At 48.2% G+C, this 27,859-nt stretch overlaps 1 protein-coding gene across 1 annotated transcript in view; it reads right to left on the reverse strand.

The window, feature by feature from the left end:
* Window positions 1-27,859, reverse strand: part of ankfn1b (ankyrin repeat and fibronectin type III domain containing 1b) — a 48,113-nt gene that overhangs the window by 13,080 nt on the left and 7,174 nt on the right. The window contains exons 3-6 of the mRNA XM_085904595.1: window positions 26,521-26,699; window positions 25,722-25,951; window positions 5,519-5,559; window positions 2,468-2,590 (exon numbers count right to left, since the gene is read on the reverse strand). Of these exons, the coding sequence (XP_085760721.1) occupies window positions 2,468-2,590; window positions 5,519-5,559; window positions 25,722-25,951; window positions 26,521-26,699 (573 nt within the window). The remainder of the gene's footprint in view (window positions 1-2,467; window positions 2,591-5,518; window positions 5,560-25,721; window positions 25,952-26,520; window positions 26,700-27,859) is intronic.

The raw sequence follows: 27,859 nt of genomic DNA on the forward strand, positions 1-27,859 counted from the left end.
GATTGAATTACATGATGGTGTTTGCTAAAATTATCCGTGGCTCCAACTTTCCAACCGGTCGAGTGCGCTGCACTTATTTTCATTCCCAGTGAAGAATGGAAAGATTACAAATAAAGATTAGTCCAAACGAGCGAGCCCGAAAGGCAACGCGTTGCACTGGAACGACCGAGCCAACTGAAAACAGGCTGGCGGGGGCGGGCGAGGGGAGAGAGAGAGAGAGAGAGAGAGAGAGAGAGAGAGAGAGAGAGAGAGAGAGAGAGAGAGAGAGAGAGAGAGAGACAGTGAGAGGACAACTTTGCAAAACACACACACACATGCTGAGAGAGTACGCTGGCCGCTCTAAATGTGGCTTGTAGAAGGAAATTCTGAAATCCGAGTCTTGGCACCAGACAGACTGGAAGCAGGCAGGCTTCTGGACACACACACACACAAATACACACACACAGAGAAAGAGAGCGAGAGAGAGAGAGAGAGAGAGGGAGCACGGTGGGATGGAGGGATGGTGGGATGGCGTCCGCTCTGTTTGGCTCTTATCAGCTTATAAGCGACGTGAGGCCAAGCTAACACGGTGACCTACGGCATCTCGCTCGCTCTGTCGGCATGGCGACACAACAAACTTTTCTTTTTTTTTTTTGCTGGATATTAAAAACGCAGGCATGTGTGCACCCCCCGCCAAACACACACACACACACACACACACACACACACACACACACACACACACACACACACTTAAGCAGCAGCATGTGAAGTTTCACTTAATGCGCCGGTCAGCCAAGACAATCAGAACGACTCCAACGTCTCGGGTCGCATTAATACGGACGCCGTTTTACGGAGCGATGTATCAGGTGCGTGTTTGGGTTTCAGCGTTGGGTTTCACTTCATCCCCCCCGAAGGTGTCTTTACGTGCGGACGACTTCCCCACATGTGACCCGGAGGTCACGTACCTGACCGGAGATATTTAAAACGAAATCGCAGATCCGCTGTCCTGTTTTTGTTTTTTAAAAAAATCAACCCACAATTCAGCACGGTGAAACCTTTCCCGCCGTTTTTGCGCGATGGCCGGAGCGGCGCATCTGTTGCCGGTCACGGTTATTAAAAGGGTAACACAACCTTGTAGGTATTAACTCATACATGACTCGCTTTGAAGTGTGAGCCGTGTGCATAATTGGAGAGCCGGAACAAACTGCGAAAGACGGCTGAGAGCGAAGGCCGGGCCAAAGGCCGCGTCGCGATGTTTATCTCTTTGCGCCTCTTTTTCCTATCGCTCTTTTTTATCTTGTCCTCGCTCTCTCGCTCATTTTTTTTTTTCTTCCCCCCGGCTCGGGGGAGAGTAGCAGAGGGCGGTCGGTTGTATGTTTAACCTTTGAGGTGGGCCTGCTGTGCTGAGCAAGGCTTGCCACCTGTTGGCTCCATGTGTGTGTGTGTGTGTGTGTGTGTGTGTGTGTGTGTGTGTGTGTGTGTGTGTGTGTGTGTGTGTGTGTGTGTGTGTGTGTGTGTGCAAGCAGAGGTAAATCTCTTAATTTTGATGAGCAGAGACAGCGGAGTCGCCACGGGGATGCGGCCGTGGCTCGCCGCTGATGTTCTCAGGAAAAAAAGGGGGCGGGGCATGTCGCGAGTACACAAACGGCAGAGGCTCGGTGACACCGCGTCTCCCACGGGCGATTGAAGGTCCAGCCTGGGTGGCTCCAGTCTCTCAGTGTGAGCGTATGTATCACTCCAAAGGGGTCCCCCCCGCCTGGGTCGCCATATGCCACCCAGCCAGCGGCGGACGAGAAAAGGGGCGGAGGTGACCCTTGGCCGCGGACCCGAGCCACCAGTTGGCCCGTTCTCTCAGTCACACGCCGGACGGGCGCCATGTTTAAAGTCCCACGGCTGTTTATCTGGGAGAGTGATGAAGGGTGGCGGTCGGGTGGGGCGCTTGGGCCCATTCTCCCGGCCGGCTTGGTTCAAATTTGCAACTGTCTGAGGTGCTGAAGTGGTCAAATGCTTTGTTGAAGCTTTGGATCACGCAAACTACATTTCCAGCTTTTCTGCATCCATAAAGCCGTCATCTTCCTTATTCTATCAATAACAATAACTTTGCCGTTATTTTTTACGATAGCATGGCCACAGGCGGAAACGTCAACCAGCCACTAAATATATCGTCAAGCGGTTGAGCACCGCTTTTACTACCGAGGTCCGTCCGTTTTATAGATTTCATAATAAAGGTTTTCGTCTTTCTCGCAACATGACTCAGCATTTAAGCGGCCATCGCTCAATCGTCCCTTATTTACGATGTCACCCCAAAAAAACTCTCGGAAAGTCGCAAAGACCTCACACCGCACGTACACTCGAACGCACATACACTTAACATCGCCACGGACCACACATAGATTCCCGACATGAACCCCGAGACCACACAGCGAGTCCCGTAAGGTGGACAAATCAAAGACCTCCTAAGACCCGACAGTGACTTTTGGCTTACCAATCCACGCTAAGAGAGCGTCGCCTGTAGGAATGCGCTCGTTCCGACGCGCTCTTCTCGGCTTTGGCCGGACGTTCTTTGAGGGAGAGACGATGGGTAAACTTGGAGATTCCAGACTCTGACCTTGCAAAAGAAGAAGAAGAAAAAAAGTCATTTTCTACTTCTTCTAAGTCAAAGCTAACTGCAAACAAGAAAACAAAGCAATAAAAGTTCATTATTGATCACTCCGCACCACAAATTGGTGTAAAGTACTAAAACACATTGGAACGGCAAATTATTCAATCAATATGAAATATTATCGTCTTTTTGAAATATATTTCCGCTAAAGTTACGAAATACTGCAACAAAGCCAAAGCTCCCGGAGGACACATGAGGTTGCAGGGAGAGTTGGAGACTGTGGCTTGTATTTTCCAAATCATTTATACGAGGAGGGGGGGGGGGGGTCACAAATACATGTTAATCTACTCGAGATTTTTGCCAATGTTCCAGTTTGACTTTGAGCAGAAAGTAATACGGGTAAAGTAAACAAACATTCCGTCTAAGCCATCAGGGGGCAGTATAATACATGGACACAAACAAAGAAGAGTTTCACAACTACTGTAAGTCAAGAATAAAGAATGCCAAAAAGCTCTTGATGTACTTTTTTTTTTTTTCTCTCCCCCATCCAAGATTTTAAACTCGATCCTTCTGGGAATATTCTTCTCACTGGCACCTGTTTGTGTACGAAGAAATTGCAAGGGTCAGCTTTCCTCATTGAAATGACCTCATAGGCGGGCTTATCTGTTTGAACAACCCCTCCAAAACTCACTGCTTCCTTTCTCACTCCCACAGCCCCCCCTCGACTGACCCTGTGCCAACGTCTCCAAAGACTTGGTCGACCTCAAAGACAAGGAGGCATATTTTCCAGCATGACTCACATAAACGAGGTGTGGGATTTTCATCAGATGGCAAAAGAACCCCTAATTGGTGGTATTAAGTCTGGACTCCTCCTTCAAGGGTTTTTTCTTCTCAATTCAATTAGTACCGCTGGCTTTTCCAATGCCATCCACGCTAATGCCCCTTGACATCAACAGTGGTTTAAAAAAACACAAATTAAAAAGAAGAGCGATTAGTTCGTCTCGTCGATGGTTATCGTTAATACTCGTCTTGGCTTACGGTCGGCTCCGTGTTTGGCCGCCGACCAACGCTTGCATTAAGAGCGCTGCGAAGACTTCAAACATTGCAGATCAAGCACATGACAATCGGATGATGACTTCAACGGCGGCGGAATATGCAGCGGACATAAACGAGGGTGCGGGGGGAATCCCTTTGAGGGAACGTGTGAAGCAGGTGGGGGGGGGGGGGGGGCTCGGACTTGGCACCGGTCCAAGCAGCTGTCCCGGGCCAACGTCCTGACAGCAACCTAATGATGCAATCGCCTTGGAGGAGGAGAATGCACCAGTCCAGTACTTGGTGGCACCCAAAAGACCTGCCTAAAAATGAGCCCGGTCGTTTCAATTGGGAGTGAAAACATGCATGATTCAGATAGATAGTTGCTTTTCTCAAAAGTATTTGAAGAGCCAAATTCCCAACAGACATTGGAGACCACTTCCAAGGTCATCCATCCGCTTCTCGGCCTCTGTGTTATTTTGCGAAGGCAGCGATTAAACCTGAACCACACAAAGGACTTTGACCAAACTTGAAACCCACTAAGCCAGTTTCCTTGAGAATGTGCGGCATTTGAGAAAAAAATACCAACGTTGAGTTTATTCATATTATCAGGGGACACCATTATAAATTATCAAGGCAGACAAATAGCTGACCTCGTTTCAGCAATTATGGCCAGTGGCTGCGGACCTAAAACAACACGTTTGGAAAGGAGGAATAACAAAAGCTTTATTGCCAATATGTCTGGACCGGTCCAAAAAAGAATGGAGGCGCCCATCGGTAGAACTGTTAAACGCAAACCCGACCGACGAGCACGCACGCTCGCACGCACTTACGAAAACAAAGTTCAATTCAGCAACGTAAGCCTCAATACGTTTCATTAGGCCAACAAAAAACTCTTTCAGTGGTCCAATCATAAAAGAGGCTATGAACGCCAGGACTCAAAGAAAGCCTTGTTTTCCATATGCCGTCCAAAACAAAATGGCCGACGGGACGGATCCGGCGATAATAAAGCTGATAAACACAACAAATGATCAGAAACGGTAGCTCGGAGAGTTGTAGAAGGGGAAAAAACGTTGAGGTTCCACTCGGCTATGCTTAGGTGGCTCCAGATAATAACCTGGAGGTAATTTGGAGGGAAAATGGCGGGGAGTCATAACAGTTATTACAGCGGTGAGAACCCCCTGCCGAACAAGTCTATAATATCGGCAACAATGAATACTTAGTATCCAAGATCAACGAACAATATTTCCAAGAAGCAGGCACTCGTGCCATCGCATTGTAACGACAGCCAATCGGATCGCGGGACGGCCGCAAAAACCTCCAGCTGGGCCTCTGCTCGTAAAAACTTTCACTCCCGTTTCGTGTTTAGAGTTTACGAACCTCTTGTCGCAATTTGCAACAAATACGCTGTCATTTGAGGTCTTTGTGGAATTTGACGCAAAGTCTCTCTGGATCCGGTATTATGGTTGCGGCCTTGAAAAGAGAAACACGCGGGGCACCCCCGCGCTAGCCCCCCGTCCAGCCACAATTGAGGACGGCGTCAAGATTCCAATCAGAGCCGAGCCAGCAGACTGTGGGGAGAAGCCTACGTGTTTTGCATTTCATGTGAGCTCCAAAGAACTTTTGTTGCACGTCATTTATCTTTCTCTACGCGCTGCAAAACTACGGCTAGGAACACACTCGCAGTCTGGTTTATGATTAAATATTATGGATTATGGATGTCATAATATGGTCCTCAGATAGTCAGCCAACAGCAGAGGACTCGGGCCTGCTGAGTTTACGTTATTTTCTACCAACGTTACCGCCGATTAACCCACAACGCGTTCACTGAAACAAAAAAATCGATTCCATTTGCCGATACAATGACGATAAAAGTCAGGAACACAAATGAACCGGACTCACTTCTTGTGATGATTCTCTTTGCGATCCACCGAGCCCAGACTCTGAAAAGAAGAACAAAATAAAACGTTAGAACCGGAAGATTTTGCCTCGTCTTCTCTCAAATTGCTGAATCGCGAATCAAGCGGGGAATAGTCGCGTCCACGGTTCCGACTCGTGAAAATTCATGACGTCTCCCCCGTTCTGGACTTTTATGATGGTGCTAAAATGTAAGAAGCAATTACACGGCTAATGAAGCTGTCTGCAATTTTTTTTTTTTTTTTCCCCAAAGAATATTTTACACTGAAGATGTTTCGAAATAAGAGGGACGGCTTGCTAGCACATAATAACACAAACACACACCTCTGTGGATAAATGCATATTTTCCCCCTGCTGTCACCATCTTGTGGAGCTTTATAGGTCTCAGATGGGACACACGCTGAGGCACACACACACACACACACACACACACACCTACACGTTGACACACACAAGGGGCCCTGAGGCTAAAGACACTTTTGGAGCAAAATTCCTTCACTGCTTGGGATTTTTATCATGCCACAGTGCTGTGATCTATGAGCGACGGTTCAGTGCCAAGATAGCCGTAACCTTCATTTAAGCAGGAAGTGATGTAACAGAGGAGAAAGACAAATCGATATTGTAACATTTCAATCCACTCTAATTGTGTCACTTGAGTCTCGGCTCCATCAACTAAGTCCCGTGCTTAGTTACGGTTACTAAGGTATTTTCTCAGACGAGCAAACATTGAAACAAATGGTAAAATTCTAACACAATCAGCATTGTTTCAAATGCATGAGATTAGCACAATAGCATTTGGACTGCTAAGTGGCTTCAAATTCTTTTGACATGTGACTTGTGCAAAGCATACCGCTTGTGCAGGGACTTCATTTGAAAGACAGCTGGATTATCTGATCAAAGATTTTTTTTAAATTTGTTTTATGCAGAATGCTGAAAAAAAAAATCAATACAATAAGACCATGACAATTCATTTGTATCTGTATCACGTGCCGGGTCAGAACCACTTAGCAATTACTGAATGCATGATTGAGCAAATTCAAACATTGAAAACCTTCTAAGAAAATGCTGAACAAATAAATATGAAAGGACAATTCAATTGAATACACTGGATATAGAGATAATAATAATAATACATTTTATTTGTAAGATCACTAGTAGTAGTCACTTACCTTATTAGGGCATCTCAATTAGTGATGACACAATCATCAATTAGCCTCCCCCTAACCCCAAAGCTCAGTTACATAAATTCAAAGTGCCAATTTGGTTCCACGTGAGCAGGAAGCAAAACACAATTGTCATTGTGAAATGCGAGTCCTGCCTGGCAGCCAAATGCATGCAAAGTATGAGCTGCTTATGCAAATTCTGCCTGCCTGCCTGCCTCCGCCGCAAATCAAATCCTTAAGCGCTCACTAGGACACCGTTGACTGAATACCTTCACGCTGCCTTCGTTATTAACGTGTGCGTACGTACCTGTTGAGTCTCCTCGCCTTTCAGCCCCCCCCCCCCTTCTAAAAGCGGTTCCGTTTCCGCATCTAATTGGCGTTCACCTGCTCACCCTCTTCAGCCCCGAGCCGACCGCTCGCATTTTCTTCTTCCTAGCGCTTTTTTTTTGGGGGGGGGAAGCTCGCTTCGATAGCGGCTGCAACCGCCACTGACTTGTTGTACTTTAATTGTGGTTGCTAGGCGATAAGCTTCTACCAATTCTGCACAGAGTGAAAACAGGGGGAGGACATGAGTGAGAGGATGGAGAGGGGGGGGGAGCGGAGTGAGAGAATAGGTGGTGCTGAGGGAAGGAGGGTTGGAGGACATGCTCATTATAGATACAGTTGCTGGAGGAAAAGGATGGAAGGTGGGGTATTCCGGTGGGATGAAGAAGTTGTGAAGATTCCGGGATGCGCTCTTTATTTTTAACCCGCAGCATTAAACTGGATTAACCACACAAACACGTAGGTGTTGCGCAATCGATGGCATTAGATCAATACGATAAATCCGCAGATGGCCTTTCAAGTGGCTTATAATGACCGTGACATTGATGGTTCCGAGTTTCTGACATCAATTCGGGATCAATTCCCACCCGCTGATCATTTTTTGTTTTGCTAGCGTACGTTTTCTATATATGTACGTTTGACGGTCGGCGTGCTGGATGAGTCACGCGTTCTCGTAGTGGGCGCGCATATGCAGAAAAAGGAAAGAAAAACTGAGACACCTTATTGTCCGTTGAGTGAGCGCCGGGGGATCATTAGTCATAGTTGGCGGAAATGTCAAACACGCCGGTGGGTGCTGCTGCTGTGAAACACGACGCAAGAGACACCGATTATTATTATGATTTTTTTTATGTTTCTTGATGCAAACTTCGCTTTGATCAACAGCAGCGAGCCAGCACGACGTAGTTAGGAAAGAAGATGCAAAGAAAAACAGACGTGAGTTAAAAGAGACAACGGAACTGGAAAAAAAGTGACAAAAAGCGGCAGTCTGCAAAATGTTGCTGCTCCGAACCCCCAAAATACTTTTCGGGCATCCACGGCCTTTATCGTGTTGGCTTCTACTCAGCCTTAACGTCTCCTTTGGGATGAATAAAGTGTCTGAAAAAAAAAAAAAGTCACTGCTGAGCTAAAATAGTCCAAAAATAACAACAAGGTGTTTGAGAGTTTATGCAAGGCTTTCATAAGGCGGAGAGGTCAAATAATTTATGTTTTATGGAACGCAAAGCGTAGTACGCGCCGTAAACGCACAATTCAAACAAACCCCGAAAACGGCCAGGAGGTGAGACACTGAGTTCTTTCTTTTGATTTCACTTCATCCATTTTTCAGCCCGGTTATTAACATTAACAGCGACTCTTTTAAAAACGTCGGGTGCGTGAAACCGTCACGGTCAAACATCGGAAATGACGTGCCGATTGTTCGGATCTTAAGTTTGCGTCGACTGACAGGTTGCTCTGTCTACCAGACCCAAAACGCGTCTCGTAAATCAACGGAGCGACGAGAGATGCATAGTCAGCTATAAATCACCGCGGCGGAGCCACCTACAATCACACTAATGGCTCTGGAAGACGTGCTGTCATCCAAGCCATGATGTCACCGAGTCTGTGGCTGTTGATGTTGGTGGTGGGCCTGAGGGGAAGGGGGGGGGGGGGGGGGGTGTCCGCGTATGCTATGTATGTGCCTGTGGTGTGTGGGAGGCGGGGGCCGTCTGTTTATGTGGCTTTGCGCGTAGCGGGGTGGCCGCCACGCGTGTGCGTATTCGCCGGGCCGTCGCTATACACTTTGGGTATTTACGCTGGACGTAGAAAAGTAACGACGCCAGATTTATACGCTTTGCGGTTAGGCTCCGGCTTACGATGGGCGTGGGATTCCTTCGAAGAGATTCGAGCCGGCGGTTAGCACGAGTCTGCCACGTTTCCAACACTTGTTGGTATAAATAACAGGGGGACTCTGCGAAACGGGACACCCGTTAATGTCTCGGCGGATGATAATTGCCCATTAGATCTTGGAAGAGCGACGGATTGAGAGATAACTCAACGCCAGCCCAAGCCGAAGGCAACTTGTAATCGTAAAAAAGTCACGACGTGAAAGGAAAAGAGGGAGGAGCGGGGGTTTGCGTGTTTGGAATCCGTTAAGACGGGCTGGCGGTGCCCGCTATCATCCGCAGCCAAGTTCTTGGAATCGCAACAAAGGAAATGATGGAAGGCTTAAATCGGTGCCTGAAGTGGCAGTTGGGGGTTAAATTGTGATCATATCAAGCACCCAAAATCACAGAGAAAGTCAGACTTTCAATTTTAGGCTAATAATAAAATAATAATAAAATAAAATACAAATCGAACATAAATATAAATAATATAAAATATAAAACTAAATATCAACTGTCAACTAGATAACCAATTCTCACGAGGGTATTTTAAGTCTGAATCCTAGAAAGTCACTTTAAAAAAGAAAATAATCCTCAGTTAATGAGCGAGTAAGAGGTCACATTATAGTAATTAGAAAATTGTATGATATTATTATTATTATTAGCGAAGAACATGGCAAGACAGCTCATGTGGTTGCAGTTATAGGCTCGCCGGGCGGTGACATCACTCTTCTTAATCAGTGTTTTGCTCTGATGTGCGCCAATACGCCGAGATCTCTGCATGCCGACGGCCACGGCGCTATTTATTTTCCCTCATTAGTATTAAATGGCCCATCCAAACATTAGCCGTGGCCCCTGCTTTTAATCAGGGAGAGATCAGCTCAACGTTGCCTCTGCAAAGTCTCTTAAGCCCAGCGCGGATGTAGCGAGACGCCGATACTAAACGCTGGGTGACGACAATGTCGTTTTTTTTTTTTTTTTTATTTATTAAAATTTTTGGGGGTATTTTTTTGTTTTTTCATGTATTTTTAATTTGGGAGTTTTTTGTAGGCTTTTTTTTTTTAGTGTTGTCTTGTTGAAAAAAATATGCACTGGCTTTGGTTCTAATGATAATGATGATATTGATAATAATGACAGTTTGGTCTGGCCCGGTTGCTTTTTTCAACACTCTTGAATGTTTTATGACTTTTCCGAGGCCAGACGGAGCCATCCAACTGGCGTATCATTTCACACTCGATGAGTTCCACTCAAAGCTCCCAAGTTTTGTGTTATTCCAGATTTCAAGTGCAACTGCCCGCGGCGACATTGAAGAGGTCAAACATGGATCAATTTGAAATCCAATTGTCTGGATTTTGCCGGAAAAAAAAAAAAAAAAGACAGAACTATTATTTATTTTTTTTCCCACACAAGCCGATTCATTCGCCGAGAACACATCCCGCCTGTCACAAGTCATTGCAAGCAGGTGCCCCTTTTACTGCTTAATTATACAATCATTATTTTTAGAAAATACCCCCCCCCCCTCCAAAAAAAAGCACATAGGCACCAAACAAGCATGGCAGCCGTGCAAACATCTGCCGCTGACGAATATGTTATGCTGCAACTTTCATTAGCTTCCATTACAATCCTCCACTCGACTTGGCATGGGTGGACAAAAAGTACTTGTGTGGCCTTTCCATAGGTTTAGATAAGTAGTGGGGAAAAAAAACACACGCTCAGACACACACTAAACAAAACAAACATAATCAAAAAGGTCAGGTTTTCAACCACCCCACCCCCCTTCCCTCCTCTAATAAAATGTGGCAAGGTTGAAATATTTGTGTAGGCTTCCACAAAATAAATAGCAAGTCTATACAATGTCCTCATGGGTATAGAAAAGTCAACAAGTGCGTCTAAGTGTGACCTACATGATACACTGGCTTCACAGTGACTCGAATGAGAAATGCCAGGAGAGGAGAGGGGAGGGGCTGAGGAGAATCGAATAAAATCCGATTTCAATGCAAATGACATCACCGCCGCTGCGAGGATCTTTTTCATTCCACGGGCGAAGCCGTCGTTTAGACAACTGCTAACTCCCGGGGAGAGACCGCGGCGGCGGCGACCGATTCGAAAGGCGAACCGATTCATTTGGCTTGATGTCATCGCCGCATTTATTTCAAAGCCGGGGGTGGGAGAAATATTGTTTCTGAAAGCACCTAGGAATGACTGCTCTGGCTTGAAATCAGGTGTGCGGGCGGAAAGGTCACGGTAAAAAGTTGCTGATCCGCGTTGGGTGGTACGGTAAAGCGTTGCTTGGGGAATGCGTGTGCGCACGTGTGTGTGTGTGTGTCTTCTATCCTCGATCCCGAGGTGATTTATTCAATTTTAATCTGCCGTGTTTACTTTGGAGCGTGATATGTATTTGGTCATGAGACATTAATAGAGTAAAAGACATGTTGAAAAATGAGCTTGAAAATGTGGGAGTCCTCGCCTGTGTGCGCACGCGTGTGTGTCCTCGATGTGTGTGTGTGTGTGTGTGTGTGTGTGTGTGTGTGTGTGTGTGTGTGTGTGTGTGTGTGTGTGTGTGTGTGCGAACTGCGAGTGTCTTGAGGCCCATGCTGTCACTCAGCCCAGCTCGCAGGGTGGTCCAAACACTGAGCCCTCTTTACTTGCACATAGAACACACACACACACACACACACACACACACACACGGGCGTATGCACAGACACACACATATGCACACACAAACAAACAAACACTCACTAGTGTACATGTAATGACATACATAACAAAGTATACATAAATACATGACCATATATATGACCGTAATGAAGCAATCAAATAACCTCAACGCTTGCCCCCTCTTCCTGTCCCAAACCAGACACCTAAATATACGTAGCGCCACAGGCTCCATCACACAGCATCAGGCGCAACACAGCCAGCCTTTCATGGGCCGGGGCTCTCCAAAAAAAAAAAAAACAGAGCGTCCGTGAGCAACGTCAATTAGCAATTTTCTCCAACGGGATAAGTGGAATTAGCGTAGTGGGAATTTCAACTGGCTGACTAATAATGTTATTGGAAGCGCTAATAAAGCGGGACGGATTCGGAATGTGATTTTTTTGCCTTTTTTTTTTTCCTATCGACTCATTTGAAAGATGCCTCGACGTTATGACTCCACGGTGACGGCAATTTGAAAAATCTCCAGTATTAACCTCCCCTAACCCCACTTAGGACTACAAAGCACGTTGGCAGCGCTATAATTACTAACAGAAGCAAAACGCGAGGCAAGGAAAGGAAAAACCAACGCTTGATCACGCGGCGGGGCCCCCGAGCGAGCCGCGCCAAAAGCGAGGGCCGCCGCAGGAATGCGCCGCCAAAGTCCATGGTGAGCTGTTTGTTAACATGTCGAGAGCTGACGGTTCTTGTAAGACGTTACCGATCGGGGACGAAAAGCTTTCATGTCTGCTACGCGGGGGGGCGGAGTCTTCATGTAAGGAAAGTACGCCAAAGCGTGGCTTGATTAAGCGTTTAATGTTCATCTCCAGACAACAAGCCGCAACGTGGTTATTTATAACATGACGTATCTGGATTTTCAATCGTCTTTCCTACATCTCCTGCAGTTCTTCTTGTTGTCTCTTCTTCCCGCCATGAAGCTCAACATTTCAAAAAAGACAAATATTCCGCATCAGCGCCAAACGCTCGTAAAGCAAATGATAATAAGAACGTCATCTGGTGAGCGAGCGGGCAAGCATTTTGGAGGTGCTAAAAAAAAGCACTTTTTTTTTTTTAATTGCTTCGTTCACTCTCCTTTGGATGTACCGTCGGAGGCGCCATTGTGTGCCTGTGGCCTGTTTACAAGGATAACTGATTCACCCATTGCGGTTTGGCCTGGGGACTGAGTAATAGCGGGGGAAGAGGAGGAGGGGGATATGAATGAATTTACAAACCGCCTTCTAACCGTCGATTTCTCCCATCATCCTCTCTACATGTTCCTTAAACGTCTCCAGTCACACTTTTCCACTGCTGTGTGTGTATATTTGTGTAAAGCCAGAAGGGGCAGCCAGCGCCGGCCAGGGGCTCATTTTTGCGGGTCATCCAATGTGTATCCCGACAGCTCCGAGGCGTCTCGGGGGGCCGGCGCTATTCCCTCACTCGAGGGTCTCTCCAAAAAGGCTTTGCAATGAGCCGTTGCTTCGTCATCTCGCCGCGCTACCAGACAGAAACCAGCGCCGGGTTTTAAGTGCGTCTGCTTATTTGGAGCCTATAGTGAAAACTGAGGGCGGGAGGGGGGGGAATCCAAAACTGGAATGAACATCTAAATTGAGTTTCATGGCTGGGTAAGTGATGGGAACTCTTGGACTAAAATGTAACAGTATCTCTCCAAAAAATGTCAAGGTTAAAATTGTCCGCCCGCCTGGCCTGGCTTGGCTGCGGACGGCCGTGTTCTCCAGTCTCGCTCATGCGTGCTGGCTGCGGTTGCCATGGAGACCCGCAATATTACCTCGTCCGGGAGAACGGCTTATTATTAAAACAGTAAACTAAATGGAACACACTAACTCAAATAGGGTTGAAAAATGAGCACGGCGACCTATGTTTCAATATTGGGGCAAGATCTTACAACGTTTTTTGAGATCCATGACCTCATTTTATTTATTTATTTTTCTTTCCAGGAAAGGCAGCCAAGGATTTGACTTAACGGCGCTAGAGTAATGAGCTATTAAATATTGCTTTTTTTTGTGTGTTTGATTTCAGGCACGGAGAACAAAGATTCACATTTTTTGGCCGGTCGACACATTTGATCGTCGGAGGCCGTTTGAATTTTTTCGCTGACATAAGAGAGAGGAAAAAAAAAAAAATTGGAAGAGAGTATGACGGTGCACGGAGACATCATCTGCTTTCAACTACGGACAAAAGTATCCGGACGCTGCCGCCCAATCTCGCCGATGACCTTTGCTGACATCACAACGCCTCACAGAAAACAAAAGACCCCGGCTCATTCATATTCCCCCTTTTACCACCTCCGGGCCTCTCTGATTTACAGTGTTTGTGTGTCCAGAGATATCCGTGAACTGCCGGCTATTCTGGCTATGTCCGACACGGCATCAATGCGGGCATTCGCTCACCCCCCCTTGGCACCTCGCGGCGAGCTCCGATATCTCACAAAGTACGGTAACGGCGTCAAGTCCGAGATTTGTTTTAGGGAAGTGATAACAGCCAAATTAATTGCAACCGGGCGAAATTGAGCTTTGCGTTAGATCATCACTCACCCACCCCACCCCCCTTTCTTCCCGAAACAACGTTTTAATGCAAGACATACGCTTTTATACTCCTAAGATCGTAAATGACTCCGAGCGGTAGTCGCGCGAGCGCCGTAAATCTTGACGCCGGCGAGCCAAAGAGAGAGAGAGAGGAAGTGCATCGAGTGAGAGAGAGAGAGAGAGAGAGAGAGAGTGACGGGCCTTGGAGATTGTGTGTTCCCCCATCACATGCCTTCCCTTCCAAGGCATTTGGAAGAAGAAATACCACAGCACAGTCTGTGCAGCGCTACAGCTCTTGTAAATAATCCCAGTCTGGGCGCCACCTCAGAATCCCGAGCCTGGTCTCCTGCCCGGTGGGTGCCATGTCGGTTGGGAGTGGGCTGAGAAAGGAAAGACTGAAGTCAGGAAAGGGAGGTGAGGGGAGGGGGGGGGCTGCAATGTGCTCTTGCATCATCACTCGAGTGAATGGAGGAAGCGGAGGATCGGCATGGAGAGGTTGACCTTTGGTGGGATTTAAGGGGCGCTTCCCCAAAACTGTCTTGTCGTATTTTTTCCACGCTACGGCAAATACGTGATGTTTGGAAGAAGTGAAGAAACTGCAGGGGGAACCCACCCCTCCCCATTACATAGGATGCGAGCGCTGTCACTTGCTCGTGTCTGGTTCATAAATTCCAAAATAGGGAATGTTTATGGGCTAGACAAGGGTCTAATTGAGTACGGCGAGGAGGTCCCGCTTACGACAGGTCTGGTGCAGTTGAGAAGCAGACAGAAAGAGCAGGCCACAGCCAAATGGTGTAAAAAAAAAAAAAAGAAAAGGAGACGCTGATCACGTCTGGCCTTGTGCAGCTACTGGAGGTCATTAGCGGGGCGGAGGGAGGGAGTCCTAGACAATATTCCCTCTTGCGTCCAGAATATTGAAAACAATGAAACATTGACGTCTTAGCTGTGTGCTGAAACTTCACATTGCATTCTTGAGCTAAACCTTTCGGCATTTGGACTTGAGTGGCTTATGAAAACCGGGAGCCAAAAGTCAGATGGCCGGGGCGCTACGATGGAAAGATCCAATGTAGGTCAACATTGCATAACCCAAACGGTATTCGGTGAAAACATCCCGCCCCCCCCGACCCAAATGAGGACAGTCCGAAAATCTTTCCCTCGGATCGGGGAAGAAGAACTCAAACTGGCTGTGATTGTTCACAGCAGTTTGTCAGCCTCTAGTGGCCACCTGGAAAAGGATCAAGCCCTGATTTTATGAACGATATCGTCTGGAGACGATTGATGCTAATCTGTCGCCTCCCGCGTCGATTCATACACGGAGCCATCCGTCTTGCTCAATCATGCCTCCTTGTGTTTCACATTTGTGCGTCCCGGTCTCCGCTGGGTCCGCGTCTCGCTGTTCCATCTGTCAGCGCTATCTCGGAGGGTGACGGTGCGTACGAGACCCCCCCTGCCCCGGGGGAGGGACATCAAACGCGGCTATTTGCTATTTGCGCGGCTCCATCTGTCCACGCGTGATTTTCGACTCGGGCCTCGCCAGGGACGGCCTTCCCGCCAATGACGACCTCAGAATAAACAACGGTGAGGTAAGGCCAGCAGAAGAACCGAATCGCCGTCCGTGCGGCTTGCCGGCATCAGCGCAAATTGTACTCGCATACCAAAAGCATGCCGACTCATTCTCTACTCGAGCTCTCAGCGCCGACTAAAACCCGCGGCCAACACGCAGAGCCCCGGCTGATCCCGCTTGCCGACTCTCGGGCCTCCACGAGCATGACAGATGCCTCGGCTGCTGCGATGCAGGCATTCGGAGCATCTCCTCCACCACCAAAGGCATATTTCGGGGGATTGGGGCCCGTCGCAGGAACCCAGCGATAAAAAAGCATCCCAAATTGAATCAATAACCACCAGCCGCCGACTAATCCCGGCTCACCCTCCGGCAAACGGCAAGTTCAGCCCCCAGCCCGCCTACGACTTTTCATCTTTTTATAACCCCGCCGCGCTCAGGTGAGGCCATTTGGGCGCTTGGATATTCAGAGCAAAGGGGAAGCAAAGGGCACGGGTCCAGGTAATCCTCGCGCAGACAGCCCATCTTTGGGCCGCACGGCGACTGGCAGCCGGAGAAAAGCGAACAGCTGATGTGGGTCGAGCCCAGCCACAGCACGCCAGACGGGATAAAGAGATATAAGCCCCCCCAACCGCCCAATACTCCGTGCTCCGCCTTTACCCACCTCGCCGACCCATGTCATTCCCCCCCCTCCCCAAAAAAAAAAAAAAAAAAACCTTTCATCTTCGAACCCCGGCGGGTGCAAAAGCAAACTTTCCACTTAGGCTCTCTCGGGGCAGGGCATTTCGGGATTTAGAGAGAGACTTCCGCGCTCCGAGACCGCTGCCGGCTTAGCGGCAAAACAGAAGGTTGTGCTCCACGACACTAAGTTGGAGCTCTGATGTTACACGAAAGAAGAAGAAGAAGAAGGTTGTGCGAGTTTGACGTGCAAAACGTGGTAAAATCCTGCCCCACCAATACTAAACTCAAGGCCACCTATAAAAGTCAGAGCAAAGCTTGAAAGAGGAGGCTTCCACGCTCAGATAACGCAAAAAGCTTCAAAGTCGTAACCGACTGTACGGGGGCAGCCGGATTGTAAATCAAGCAGAGACTTCAAAGCTTGCCACGAAGGGGCTCAGATATGAAGACGCAAGACCATCTTCTGGCCCGAGACCAAGACAAAGGAGGGTACAGTAGTGAACCACGGCAGCCGAGGGAGACTTCATTAGTGAGGTCAGCGCCCCGGGGTACTTAGCGTAACACTGGAGGCCTATGCCGAGGTGGATATTGCATCTTTGCGATAACATCTCCCTACATAGGAGGGGGGGGGGGGCGGCATCACGCATAAAGACCCCTGTTTTCGGCAAGTTTGAAATAAGGCTTTGTTCCCCCCCCCCCAGGCCTCTCCTCACTTGCCCCCCCCCCCAACACCACCAACAGCAGCAGCAGCAACACCAGCTCCACCTCCTCCGACTCCTTCCTCTTGGGTGGGCCGGAGATTTTCCAAAAAACTGAGCAACTTGTGTCTGGGGGAAAGACACCCCCACACACACACACACACACACACACTCTCCCCCCATCTACGTCCCACACGGTTCCTTCTGCACATTTGCAGGCACGTGCGGGTTCTGTCAGTGGCATCCGCTGGCTTTTGGCCATTTCATTGTGGAGCGAGCGCTGTATAAGGGATGTGAAGCTCAATGACAGCTGGGGAGTGGAGGGGGGTGGGGGGCATATCTCGGTGGGATGACTTGCCCTGGTCAAAGAGACCTCGGGGACACCTAAAGGAACTCCAGACAACCACGGTACCTGAATGTAACAGTGGTTGGGTCTGTCAAGGTCTTCTGGCAGGATAGACATTATAAATATCCTGATGGGTTGCCAGGTAGGATAGACACGCGCGCCCCCAATTTATACCCCCCCCCCCCCATCAGCTGCTGGATTTATAGGACACTTAAAGCGGATCAATCATTTTCCATTCCCAGGTCTCGACACCTTCTCATCGTCTCGCTTTCCCTTTTGAACCTGCAGTCAAAGGGGGGGTGCACCTGTGTTGCAGAAAGTCCGCATATGCTTTTAATGTGGCTTTCACACATAGCTAAAGGTGGGGAAGTCACGAAGAACTTTTATATCCGTGACCACTTTTTACGTTTATAAAAAAAAAAAAAAAAAAAAAAGCAGACGATAATAGACACTTTGGAGCGCCTCGTCGATCGCCGCGAGTGCACGCGGCGTGTACGTGCACGGCTGTTGGCGCTTAGCCGCTCGGTCGAATAGCAGAAGGCGGCGCTTTTCATGTTCATTACCGCTTGTTTTATAGTGGAATATTTAAGTCTCCGGGCCTTGGCACGGCTGTGGCTATAGTTAGAGAACAAAGGGGAGTGCAAAAGGGGGGGGGGGGAGGGTGTGGCATGCCGTAAGTGTTGTGCGCGCACTTCATGGAAAGCTAGGGGGGGGGGGCAGACGGAGCTAAATTCAACTCATTCCTGTATTAATGGGAGCTTATGTGCCATTCCACCTTAGTGAAGAGGGCATTAGCCAGGGGGTGAGATCCACCTTAAAATATCTCCTCTCTCTTTGATTCTTGCGTCGTGTACTCGTGGCTTTGGCACGGGTCCGATTAGGCTTTGATGGGAGCCTGTTAAGTCGGCGGGTTGGAAATTGCACGGCGACGCTCACGCCGTGGCTCGAGTACGATGAAGGGGTTGTGGGGCGAGATAACGTTTAAGCCTTCGCTTCTGGAAGAAACCCAGTCCTGAAGATAAGACTGACTTTGAAGCAAAAAAGGTTCTAAGAAATTAACTGAGGTCATTGTAATCTTAAACTTAATAGAAGGAATGAGATTGCTTCGTTACGTAAAGCGAGCAGACTGCGGCGACTCGACAGAAAATAACAAGAATTAGCTATATTAGCTAAGAAAAGCAGTTTTATGGATATGAGAACACAAATGGAGGAACAACACGTGTAGACTGACAATTAAACAATAGTCATATATTCTTTGTCCTCTGCAAGGAATGACTAACATTGCAGCCACATATAATGAACTTGTATCAATTTTAGAGGGGATGTTCATTATTTGCAACGTTTTACGATATGGGGGTTGATCGCTATTTTCCTCCCCGGATACAAACGAGCGTTGGGAAAGACATTCATTGTGCAACGTGTGTGTGTGTGTGTGTGTGTGTGTGTGTGTGTGTGTGTGTGTGTGTGTGTGTGTGTGTGTGTGGCATGTATGCGTGTCAGCATGCGCGCTGTGCGGTGGAACGAGGCGAGCAGTTATTAGTTGGCAGGGATAATTGGGCTCTATGTAGGTGGCATGACCTTGCTGTCTACAACAGGAAGGCCCAGAGCTGAGCGCGACCTCCACCGCTGACCTTACAAATGCAATACAGTGACCTTTCACCCCAGCCACATTAAAGAGAGACAGTGTTGTCTTTCTGCAGTCAGTCAGCCAATTAGGAGACGGGGCCCAAAAAGAATCTTGCTCCTATTCTGCTTGCTCACTCATTTGTTGTGCCGTTCCCGTTGTATCTCATTAAATTGTGACATGAATGTGCTTTTGAGGAGGGAGGGGCGCGTTTCAAATTCCGATTCGCTCCCTCTTCCTCCTCCACCTGTCACGTATCGACATTTTTTGTTATTGTTGAATTGGGCGGCCGATTTGTCAATTGATTGAATTTGTCTTGCGTTCAAAAAAAATAAAAGACCTCATGCGGAAAAAGCGATTCGAGCGACTGCCAAGTTCTAATGGACGCAGCAGGTATCTGCCAAATAGTCTGATCTTCGAGAAAATCCCCGAAGCAGGGCAAAAAAAAAAAAAGAAGATAAGAGTGAAAGGGAGTGAGAGTGTGTTAAGAGTGTTCTTTGATGCCAAAGTGCGTTTGATTCGGGTCGCTCGTACGCCGGGTTTGAAAGGCAATCTAATGAGGGCACGTGTGTGTGTGTGTGTGTGTGTGTGTGTGTGTGTGTGTGTGTGTGTGTGTGTGTGTGTGTGTGTGTGTGTGTTTCGCACTATGCCATGGCGTCTAAGTAATGACAGGTGTGTGTAGCCAAGCCAGTGTCCACAATGTGTACATATGTGTTTGTTGGGTCATTAGCGCTGCTTTAAAGGGCTTGGAAATGTGCAATAAAGTAGAGCTATGTAAAAACTCATCAAGGGGGGGGGGGGGGGACCGTTTGGCAGCCAATCCATCATGGAGACGCCTGCAATTCAAGAGGCGGAAGAAAAAAAAATATTTGGGATTTTTGTGTATTTTTTTTATAGCCAGTCTATGGCAACCCATGACTTTTTTTTTTTTTTTTTAAAGCTATGTGGCGACTACGTTCTGCCCACCCCCGATCGGCCCAGACGGCGTAACGATGGACATTCACAAACAGATTGCGCCGCTGTTTTCGATTTAAGCCGCTGTATGACCCTTGACGACTAAACACCGTTGTCTCCCGAAGATCAGGAAAAGGGGGGAGGGGGGGGGGCGAGATAAGCAGAGCGGCATAAAAGGAAAGTGGCTTCGACAAAAAGACGGCAGACATCAAGAAATGGCTTGCGTGCACGCTGCGGGCACTGCCCAATTGTTTCAGCCTAATTTCATGGGATCAAACCCAGAGCGCAGGCCGCAGACGCAACCACGGCAATCTGCTGGGAAATCTCCCGTCTGATTGCCTGACGTCCGTCGCAGTCAGTCGCCACGGCGACGGACGTGACACGGGGGGGGGGGGGGGTGTTACAGCAATGCCAAACAATGCGCGCGTCTGTTCCGGGCAGCCGAGTGTCAATCCGTTAGCCCGTCGGACGGCTGACATCTGCACTCCAGTCACATGGTTCGGATTGAAGTCGTAAACTAACAGTTGGGAATGGGCCAAAAGATTTTGAAAGTCGACTAGAGGAAAAACAAAATCTTTGCTGTAATTTATCCTGAAGTCCTTTCAGAATTCCACCTGTTGCCGAACCATGAATATGACTCGTCCGTATATTATTCGACGTGATTATGACTCTGCAGGAATCCAGGTCATTCCGACTGTACGCGGGGCGAAGGAGCCCAACCTCTTCAGGCAGTCGCTGTTTGTTGCTAAATGAAGGCGAGCATTCTTTGGTTTCCCAGGGAGCTGGGTGCCTGCCAGTCCCCCGGCCACTGAGTGCCATTTTATTAAGAACAAAATGGAGCCCCTATGAAAGGAGCCTCGCACTGAGCCTGCACAGGTCTCACTGAACTGCGCCTCGGCATAAACAAACAGCACCTTAAAGAGACAGGCCTGGCTGAAAAATGAGGAACGCGGGAGGGGCCGGGGGGGGGGGGGGGGGGAGACGGACGGCGCCATTGTTCGCCGGTGATGCTGAGCGATGCTTGGATCAACCAGAATGGGAATCGGTGGACCTCCGGGTTTTTGGCAGCCGATGGAGTCGGAATCTGCATAATCGAATTCAATCGTGTCATTATGTCGGATCAAAAGTATGTTTTTGTTGCGGGGAAAAACACACTCGGTCTTACAATTAGTCACACTCACGCCAGACGCAAACACGCTCGGGGTACCGCCGGAGCGGAGCCGACATCTGTCTTTGATATCAGCTAACCTAAGCCCACCAACGCCAGCGACGGCGTCTCGCGTACGTATTAAGTCTTCGGCGTCCAGTCAGACACTTTGGGCGGGCCGCGCTCCATCTTTCCATCCGGGGTCCGGGCGAGTTTCTGAGAATGCCGGCGCATACCGCCGCGCGATGTGTGTTGACACAGACATGTGAGAACAGTGCGAGTGCGCTCCAAAGTGAAAGCCGCAGCCTCCAACCACATCAGAGGGCGGCGTGGGAGACGGAATGACAAGGCCGGGAACCAGCCGTCGTCTGCCGGCAGCCACACACGCAGTCGGGCGTTCGCGGGCTTTCCTGCGCATTTGAATTTTCAAAATGACTTTTTTTTTTTTTTTTTTCCCCAGGCACTAACAAAAACAAAATGATCAAATAGAATTACACGTCGAGTATTTCACGGCTGCTAGCTCAATGGAACGCCGTAGACAGGCTAACGTGGAGTATTTTTTTTTTTGTGGGGCGGGGGGGGGGGGGGGGGGTAAATTCAAATAGTTGCATTTATCACACGTGCACCTACTGACAGGATGTCGGCATCATCACACCGCAAGTCTTTTTTGGCGGTCATCCCGTCGGCCAAGGATGCCGTCTGCAGGCTCGGGAGATGTTTGTGTTTGCGTACTTTCTCACACACCGGCGCTGACTGAGCACGGCGGCGAAAAAGAAAAAAAAAGATTTGTTGAAGCTTTTCTATGTGGTGCCGCTGTCACTCAACAGCATGCGGGGGGGGGGGGGGGATGAATGAACGTGAAAATATTTGTGTGGATTTATTTACTTATTTACTTTGGGCACGGGGGGGGGGGGATAAAAGGCGCATTACTTCATAGTTTATTCTACGACTCACTTGACTTGATCACGGGACAAATACAGTGACCGGCATTGTGTGTTTGATGCGCCGCTCGCTATCCGTCATCCAAAAGACTAAAGCCGTCGGAACGCCAATGGCGGGAATTCTCACGCCGACACGCATGCGGACGTGGCCGACCGAGAAAGGCAGCACAAGTTGTAGGTCAGCCACGGGTGAGCGAAAGCTACAAGTGCTGTTTTTACTTGTGGTGGACACACATCAATTTCAAGGAAATTGCTCGCCCCATTATTGGAAAGTGTTACCGGAATGTCAATTAAGGGGGGGAAGTTTTTAACCTCGCACCGCACAAATAAACAGTCTACCCCACCCCCCCCCACTCTTATTAAAGGCAGTGTCAGCGCAGACAGAGAGTCTGGAGGGGGGCCGAGGGGAGGCCGAGCCGGGACGGAGGACGGGAGGCCCGGGGAAAGGGAGACGAGGGGACAGGAGATTTGCTGCTCTCAAAGAAATGCTTTTGGCCCTCCTTTTGTGCCTGAGGGCCCGGGACCCTGAGAACCGCTCCATCGCCAGCCAGCCGGGTTCGGGCCCACTTGATGATAACCCCAACGGGCGGGGATCTGCTTGACAACCAAAAGGTGCAACTGCAGATTGAGTCGGGTCAATGGAGGGGAGATAGAGAAGGAAATGCACGTTACGCCGATGGTGGCTGATAGTGGAGGAGGAATTTGGGGAAAGGGGAGGGCGGGGGTGCAAGAAGAGAGAGGGAGGGGTGGAGAAATCAATAGTGTTTGTTTTGTACTGGCTTACTTGGGAAAACACGCCAGGCGCTAAAGAAAATAAATGAGTGGGAGGAAGGCGGAGTGATTGCAATCAAACACTTATCAAATCAAAATGGACGATCTTTGGAAAGGCAAAGCAAACACAGACTGGTTGGAACCGACGAGGTCACGTCATCAATCTCGCCGTGCTTCTTCGGACTCAAAGGTGTCTGAGCTTCAAAACTGCTAGCTTGGGGGTCCGCGAAAAGAATGTGCAGAGAGAACGAAAAAGGGCTTCTCCAATTTGGCCACCAGGAGGCAGTGTGATAAAGAAGAGCTTCACAACGACTATAATTGTCTCAATTAGCCGCAGAGGATAAAGAATATATGCTTTTCAATATGGTAATGTCACGTGAAGGCCACCGCGTGGATGCTAATCATGAGCCAGTCTATGACATTTTGAATTGTTTGCTAGCATGATGCTAAACTGACTTTTCTGTTTGCGAACGCACCTAAGCCTCTAAGATAGATCCTCGGCCATACTTCATCCAGAAGTTGGGTGCTGAAGTTCAAACAGGTATCTTCTGGAGCCGACAGACAGAGCCTCTAAAACGGGGACAGAGTGTGCTCAAGTGGCTCCGCGGGGTCTAAGTCAGCGAGCTCGTAGGCATGCCAAATGCCCTCGTATAGCCCGTGTGTCGGCCTCTGTTTGGAAAAGGGCTTGCCGAGAGCCCCCTTCATCAAAAGCCACCAACAGCTGCCGAGAGGCTGCATGTTCCACAAAGCGTGCTGGAGCACACGTTTCACTCTTTATGGGGCCGCTATTTCGGACCAGAGGAATTGAACCCAAAATACCAATTGAGTTGATTTTCGTTTGGAATCGACGAATAATCGTCTTTGTGAATGGTGTTTGGGATATCAATCCCAAATATTTTTTCCCTACCACATACACAGAAGCGTATAAGTCAAAGCGATTGGGCCGGAATCCTGCTGAGTTCACAACCCCGACTTGTCAAACCCAAAGCTCAGCAGGGGACGAATGCTGAGCGCAGAAAAATAAAATCACTACTTTTCTTTCATTTTCTTTCCTCCCCCCCCTCTTGTTTTTAAGTCTCGCAAAGTGGCCAACAGTGCGGCTTCTCCCTCGCATGCTCTCGGCTTTTCTTTTCTTTTTTTTTCCCCATCGTTGCTGTGCATTCCGGTAAAAGTCAGGCAGATAATGAACGTCGGCGGCCGAACTTTGACTTCGATGTGGGGGGGGGGGCTGACTTTGACTCCCTGTTAGTCACCTCAGGATGAATGAGTCACCAGAGAAAGACCATTCAGGTAACACTTTTCACACATACACTCACATGGTCACCCTTTTGATGGCATTATGCTGCCACGGTGTGGCCACTAAGAAAATTGATGCTATTCAGGCCTCCTATATTCTGTCTATATTGCTACTTAAGTCAGAAAAACTGATTGACTAATATAATTTATATTTATATATTTGATTATATATATATTTTTTTATATTATTATTTTTTTCTTCTCTCTTTTTCCACCTAGAATGTCGAGCTTATTACTGCCTTGCGTAACTCTTCCTTGCAGTGGATGAGGATAAGCTAAATGCAAATTTGAAAATCCGCACGACACCACGTTGGATTTGTGAACTCGATAAGCGGCGAGCGTTTTCTTCTGCACTTTGCCGCGCCGTATGAGTAACTTGAGCTCGTCAGATTTATGTGCCGAGTCGATTCTCGTGCGGATGCGAGCCGATATTGTTCATCATTCTTTTTAGCGTGTCTGACCGCTTATTGAGTGTGTATTCTGTTTTGCCTGACAGAATTAACGGATGCCACGGGGAACAATGACAGCCTACGTCAGCGGGGAGGGGGGGAAAAAAATTGGGCGCCCCTGATCTTTATATTAATAATAATAAGTTAAAAACACGGGGCCTTGTGTGTTTGTTATCTCACAATAAAAGGAAATGGTTCGCTGTGCCTTGTAGTAATGACCCAAGATCTGAAATTGCCTCCTCTGGTTGCGTTTTATAAAGAAACCGCATGAGTCATCGGCAAAAGCGGCATCACAGTGCGAGGCAAAGTGCTGCAAAACAAGCATGACGGAGGTTTTTTTTTGTTTTGTTTTTTGGTGTGTTTACATCCGTTCAATCAACAGCCGTGACACCGGTAAGACACACGCACGGCTCGAGGAGGGGGGGGGGGGAATAATTAACCGCCTCTCATCCGCTCCATTTTCCAATTAACCGCACCCCAGTACACAATTCTATGTTTCTTCTTAATTACGTGCCACCGCATTAGTCCTCATTGTTGATTTCGCAGAGTGTGCGTTTCAACATTAGCGCTGCTTAAGGCTGTCCTCAACTGTATTTTTGGTTTCCATTTTCAAGAAGGGGGGAAAGTGCCATAAGGTGTTGAAGTGAAAAAAAATTAAAAAAAGGGGAAGCAATGAACAACGGAGAGGAGATGAAGTCTCACCCCAAAACAAGCGCAGCTTGTAAGATCCGCAACAGCCGCCATGGCACCAAACTAATAAAATCCCGTCTGCTGATGAGCTCCTTCAATTTCTTTCCCGCTGTGGGGTCCGTGTTGAAATCGTGGTGAAGCCAAGTATTAATCTCCAATATGAACTCCGTATTAATAATCCTTCCAGCAGTTTGCATGTGAAGACGGATTTTTTTTTTTTGTGGCTATAAAAACGCCGCACCGAATTGGAGCGACGCTCGGGTCCAATTCCACCTGTGACACCGGAGAGCCAATTACAAAGCTCACGCTGCTAATGGAGGTCTTGGGTTACCTGATCGGGTGACTGAAAGTCTTCAATGATTAATGCCGATTGTGTACTCGAAATGTTGTGCGAGATTATTATTTTTAGGTCTATTGTTCTTTTGAAAAAGAAGGAAAGAGGAAACTCACAAATTTGCGTTTCAGCTTGGCCTTGCCGCCGCGAGCGGGTTTGTCTTCCACCGCAGCCCCCGAGTTGTCGTCGCAGTTCATGTCCAGGTGGTTGTCGGCCGAGATGCTTTTCCGGAGGTAAGCGGCGCGAGCCCGAAAGTGAGAAAAGGGCGAACGGGAGCGAGGTCTGGCTTCCCCTCGCTCGGGCTCGTCTTCAGCTTCCATGTCATCTTCCAAGCGCCACAGTTCGCCTGTGAAAAACAAAAAAAAGGAGAGTCATGCATAATTCACGGCGTGAAATGGCCCCGCTTTTTTTTGCAATGTCGTCACTTTTGGATTTGCGGCAACATTCGAGGGGCTCTCCGGAAAATATTTTGTCATTAAAGATTAACAATGCCGCAATCCCCTGCTATTTGTCGGGCTCGGGAACAAAACCTGCCGCTGCATTGGCGCACGCATTAAAACCAAAAACAACATAAAAAAAAAAAAAAACTTTGAGTACCAACGGAAAGATAATGAGCAACAAGGGGAGACAGAAGCGCGGCAGCATGCATTATGGTCAATGACAGAGGTTGCTAGGCAACAAGGGGCCACGTTAAGTCTCTCGATTTCGATATTTGCAGGCAGCAGCAGGAGCAGCAGGGTAGGGGGGTAAAAAGGAAACACTGATAGCTCTGGGCCATAAAATACAAGTAGAAAATATATAAATAATAATAAAAATAATACAGGACTGGTCTTGAGTCTCACTTTCCCAAAGTGTCCATGAGGGTGTTCCACAGGGTTCAATTTTGGCACCCCTGCTCTTTTCATTGTGCTTTACCTTCAGGTGGCAGCGTGCAGGCTTTTGGGCTGCTGGCAGTGGGTGGGTTCTTTCTGCGGGGCGGACTTCCTCCGATGAGATCCGAGTGATGGACTCTAGACACATGCGGGGACTGGGGGATGCTGGGAAGGGTGCGGGACTTGGCCAGGATGGGTCTCTGCAATTTCCTTTCCAGCGACCTAGTTAGGGGAGGGGAAAAAAAAAAAAAAAAAATCAGTTTCTTTCAGGTCATGCACCTGACGTCAAGTCCAGAGTGGCTTGGTTGTTTTTCCAACAGAATGATTACCAAGCATGTTGGAAAACACACACACACACAAGCGAGTTTACTGTTAAGGAGCAACAAGAGAGCAGTTGTACAGATCAATCGTGAAATTACTTCCACCTCAGCATAATCAAGTCGGAGGCCATTTAGGAAAACAAGCAGCAGAAATTGCTTTTCTTTTATGGCAGTTGACGCCACAAACTCCCCGGTGGGAAGCCAATCAATAAGCACCAGCGCAAAGTGCTTTTTCACGCTACGACGCAGTCGAATAATCTCGATATGATTGGATGGACGTGGCATGTGTGTAAAATACACCATTTAGTGTTTTGAAAAAAGATTTACGACTTGAATTCAAGTCTGGTGCGGCAGCGTGATAGGAAGCGACGCCGTTGTCATATTACAGCGCGATCGATGGATGCACTAAAATGACTCGAGGCAACCCTGAGTGACCGCACCCCGACTGCACTCTCCCTCGGGCTGCGGCGAGCTATTCCGCTAAGGATGAAAAAAAAATGTCCTAGATAATGACAACAGCAAGAGTGAATTAGTAGAGGATGAAATGTTTGAGTATGCCTGGTCAAAAACTGGTCAAGAATTAATCATCAGCCTAAATGAGTCTGCCGTGTCTCTGGAGGTCAGGTCTCAGATATTGACTGGAACATTCCAGCCCGTTCAATTCTCTCGGACGTTTAGCTCAAGATGTATTTTACATTGTCCCTCTACGGAGCTATCGGGTGAACTGACGTCAGCGCTTCCGTGCTGAAGTAGTGACGTGTGCCTAATGTCAGCAAGGCAACTGTACACACACACACACACATAAACATAAAGTCACGGCGTTGTAAACACCCCAAACAACATCATGATGGTCCCGCCTACAGGCAATTTGGATTCTCGCTCATGCAACAAACCTGTTGCTAAGCGACAAAACAAAGGGAAAGGAAAGGGAACGATTTACGTTGTCAGTATATAAAGTCTCGTCATCTGATTTCCTTTTATAGGGCTTCTCAATTGCCTCAAGCGTTTTTCAAAACTTAAGCTAGCATAACTTTGTTATCGTTTACGAGGACGTTTAGCTAG

The sequence above is a fragment of the Syngnathus leptorhynchus genome, chromosome 22 (assembly GCF_054491065.1).
Source record: "Syngnathus leptorhynchus isolate UIUO chromosome 22, UIUO_Slep, whole genome shotgun sequence".
Lineage (NCBI taxonomy): Eukaryota > Metazoa > Chordata > Actinopteri > Syngnathiformes > Syngnathidae > Syngnathus > Syngnathus leptorhynchus.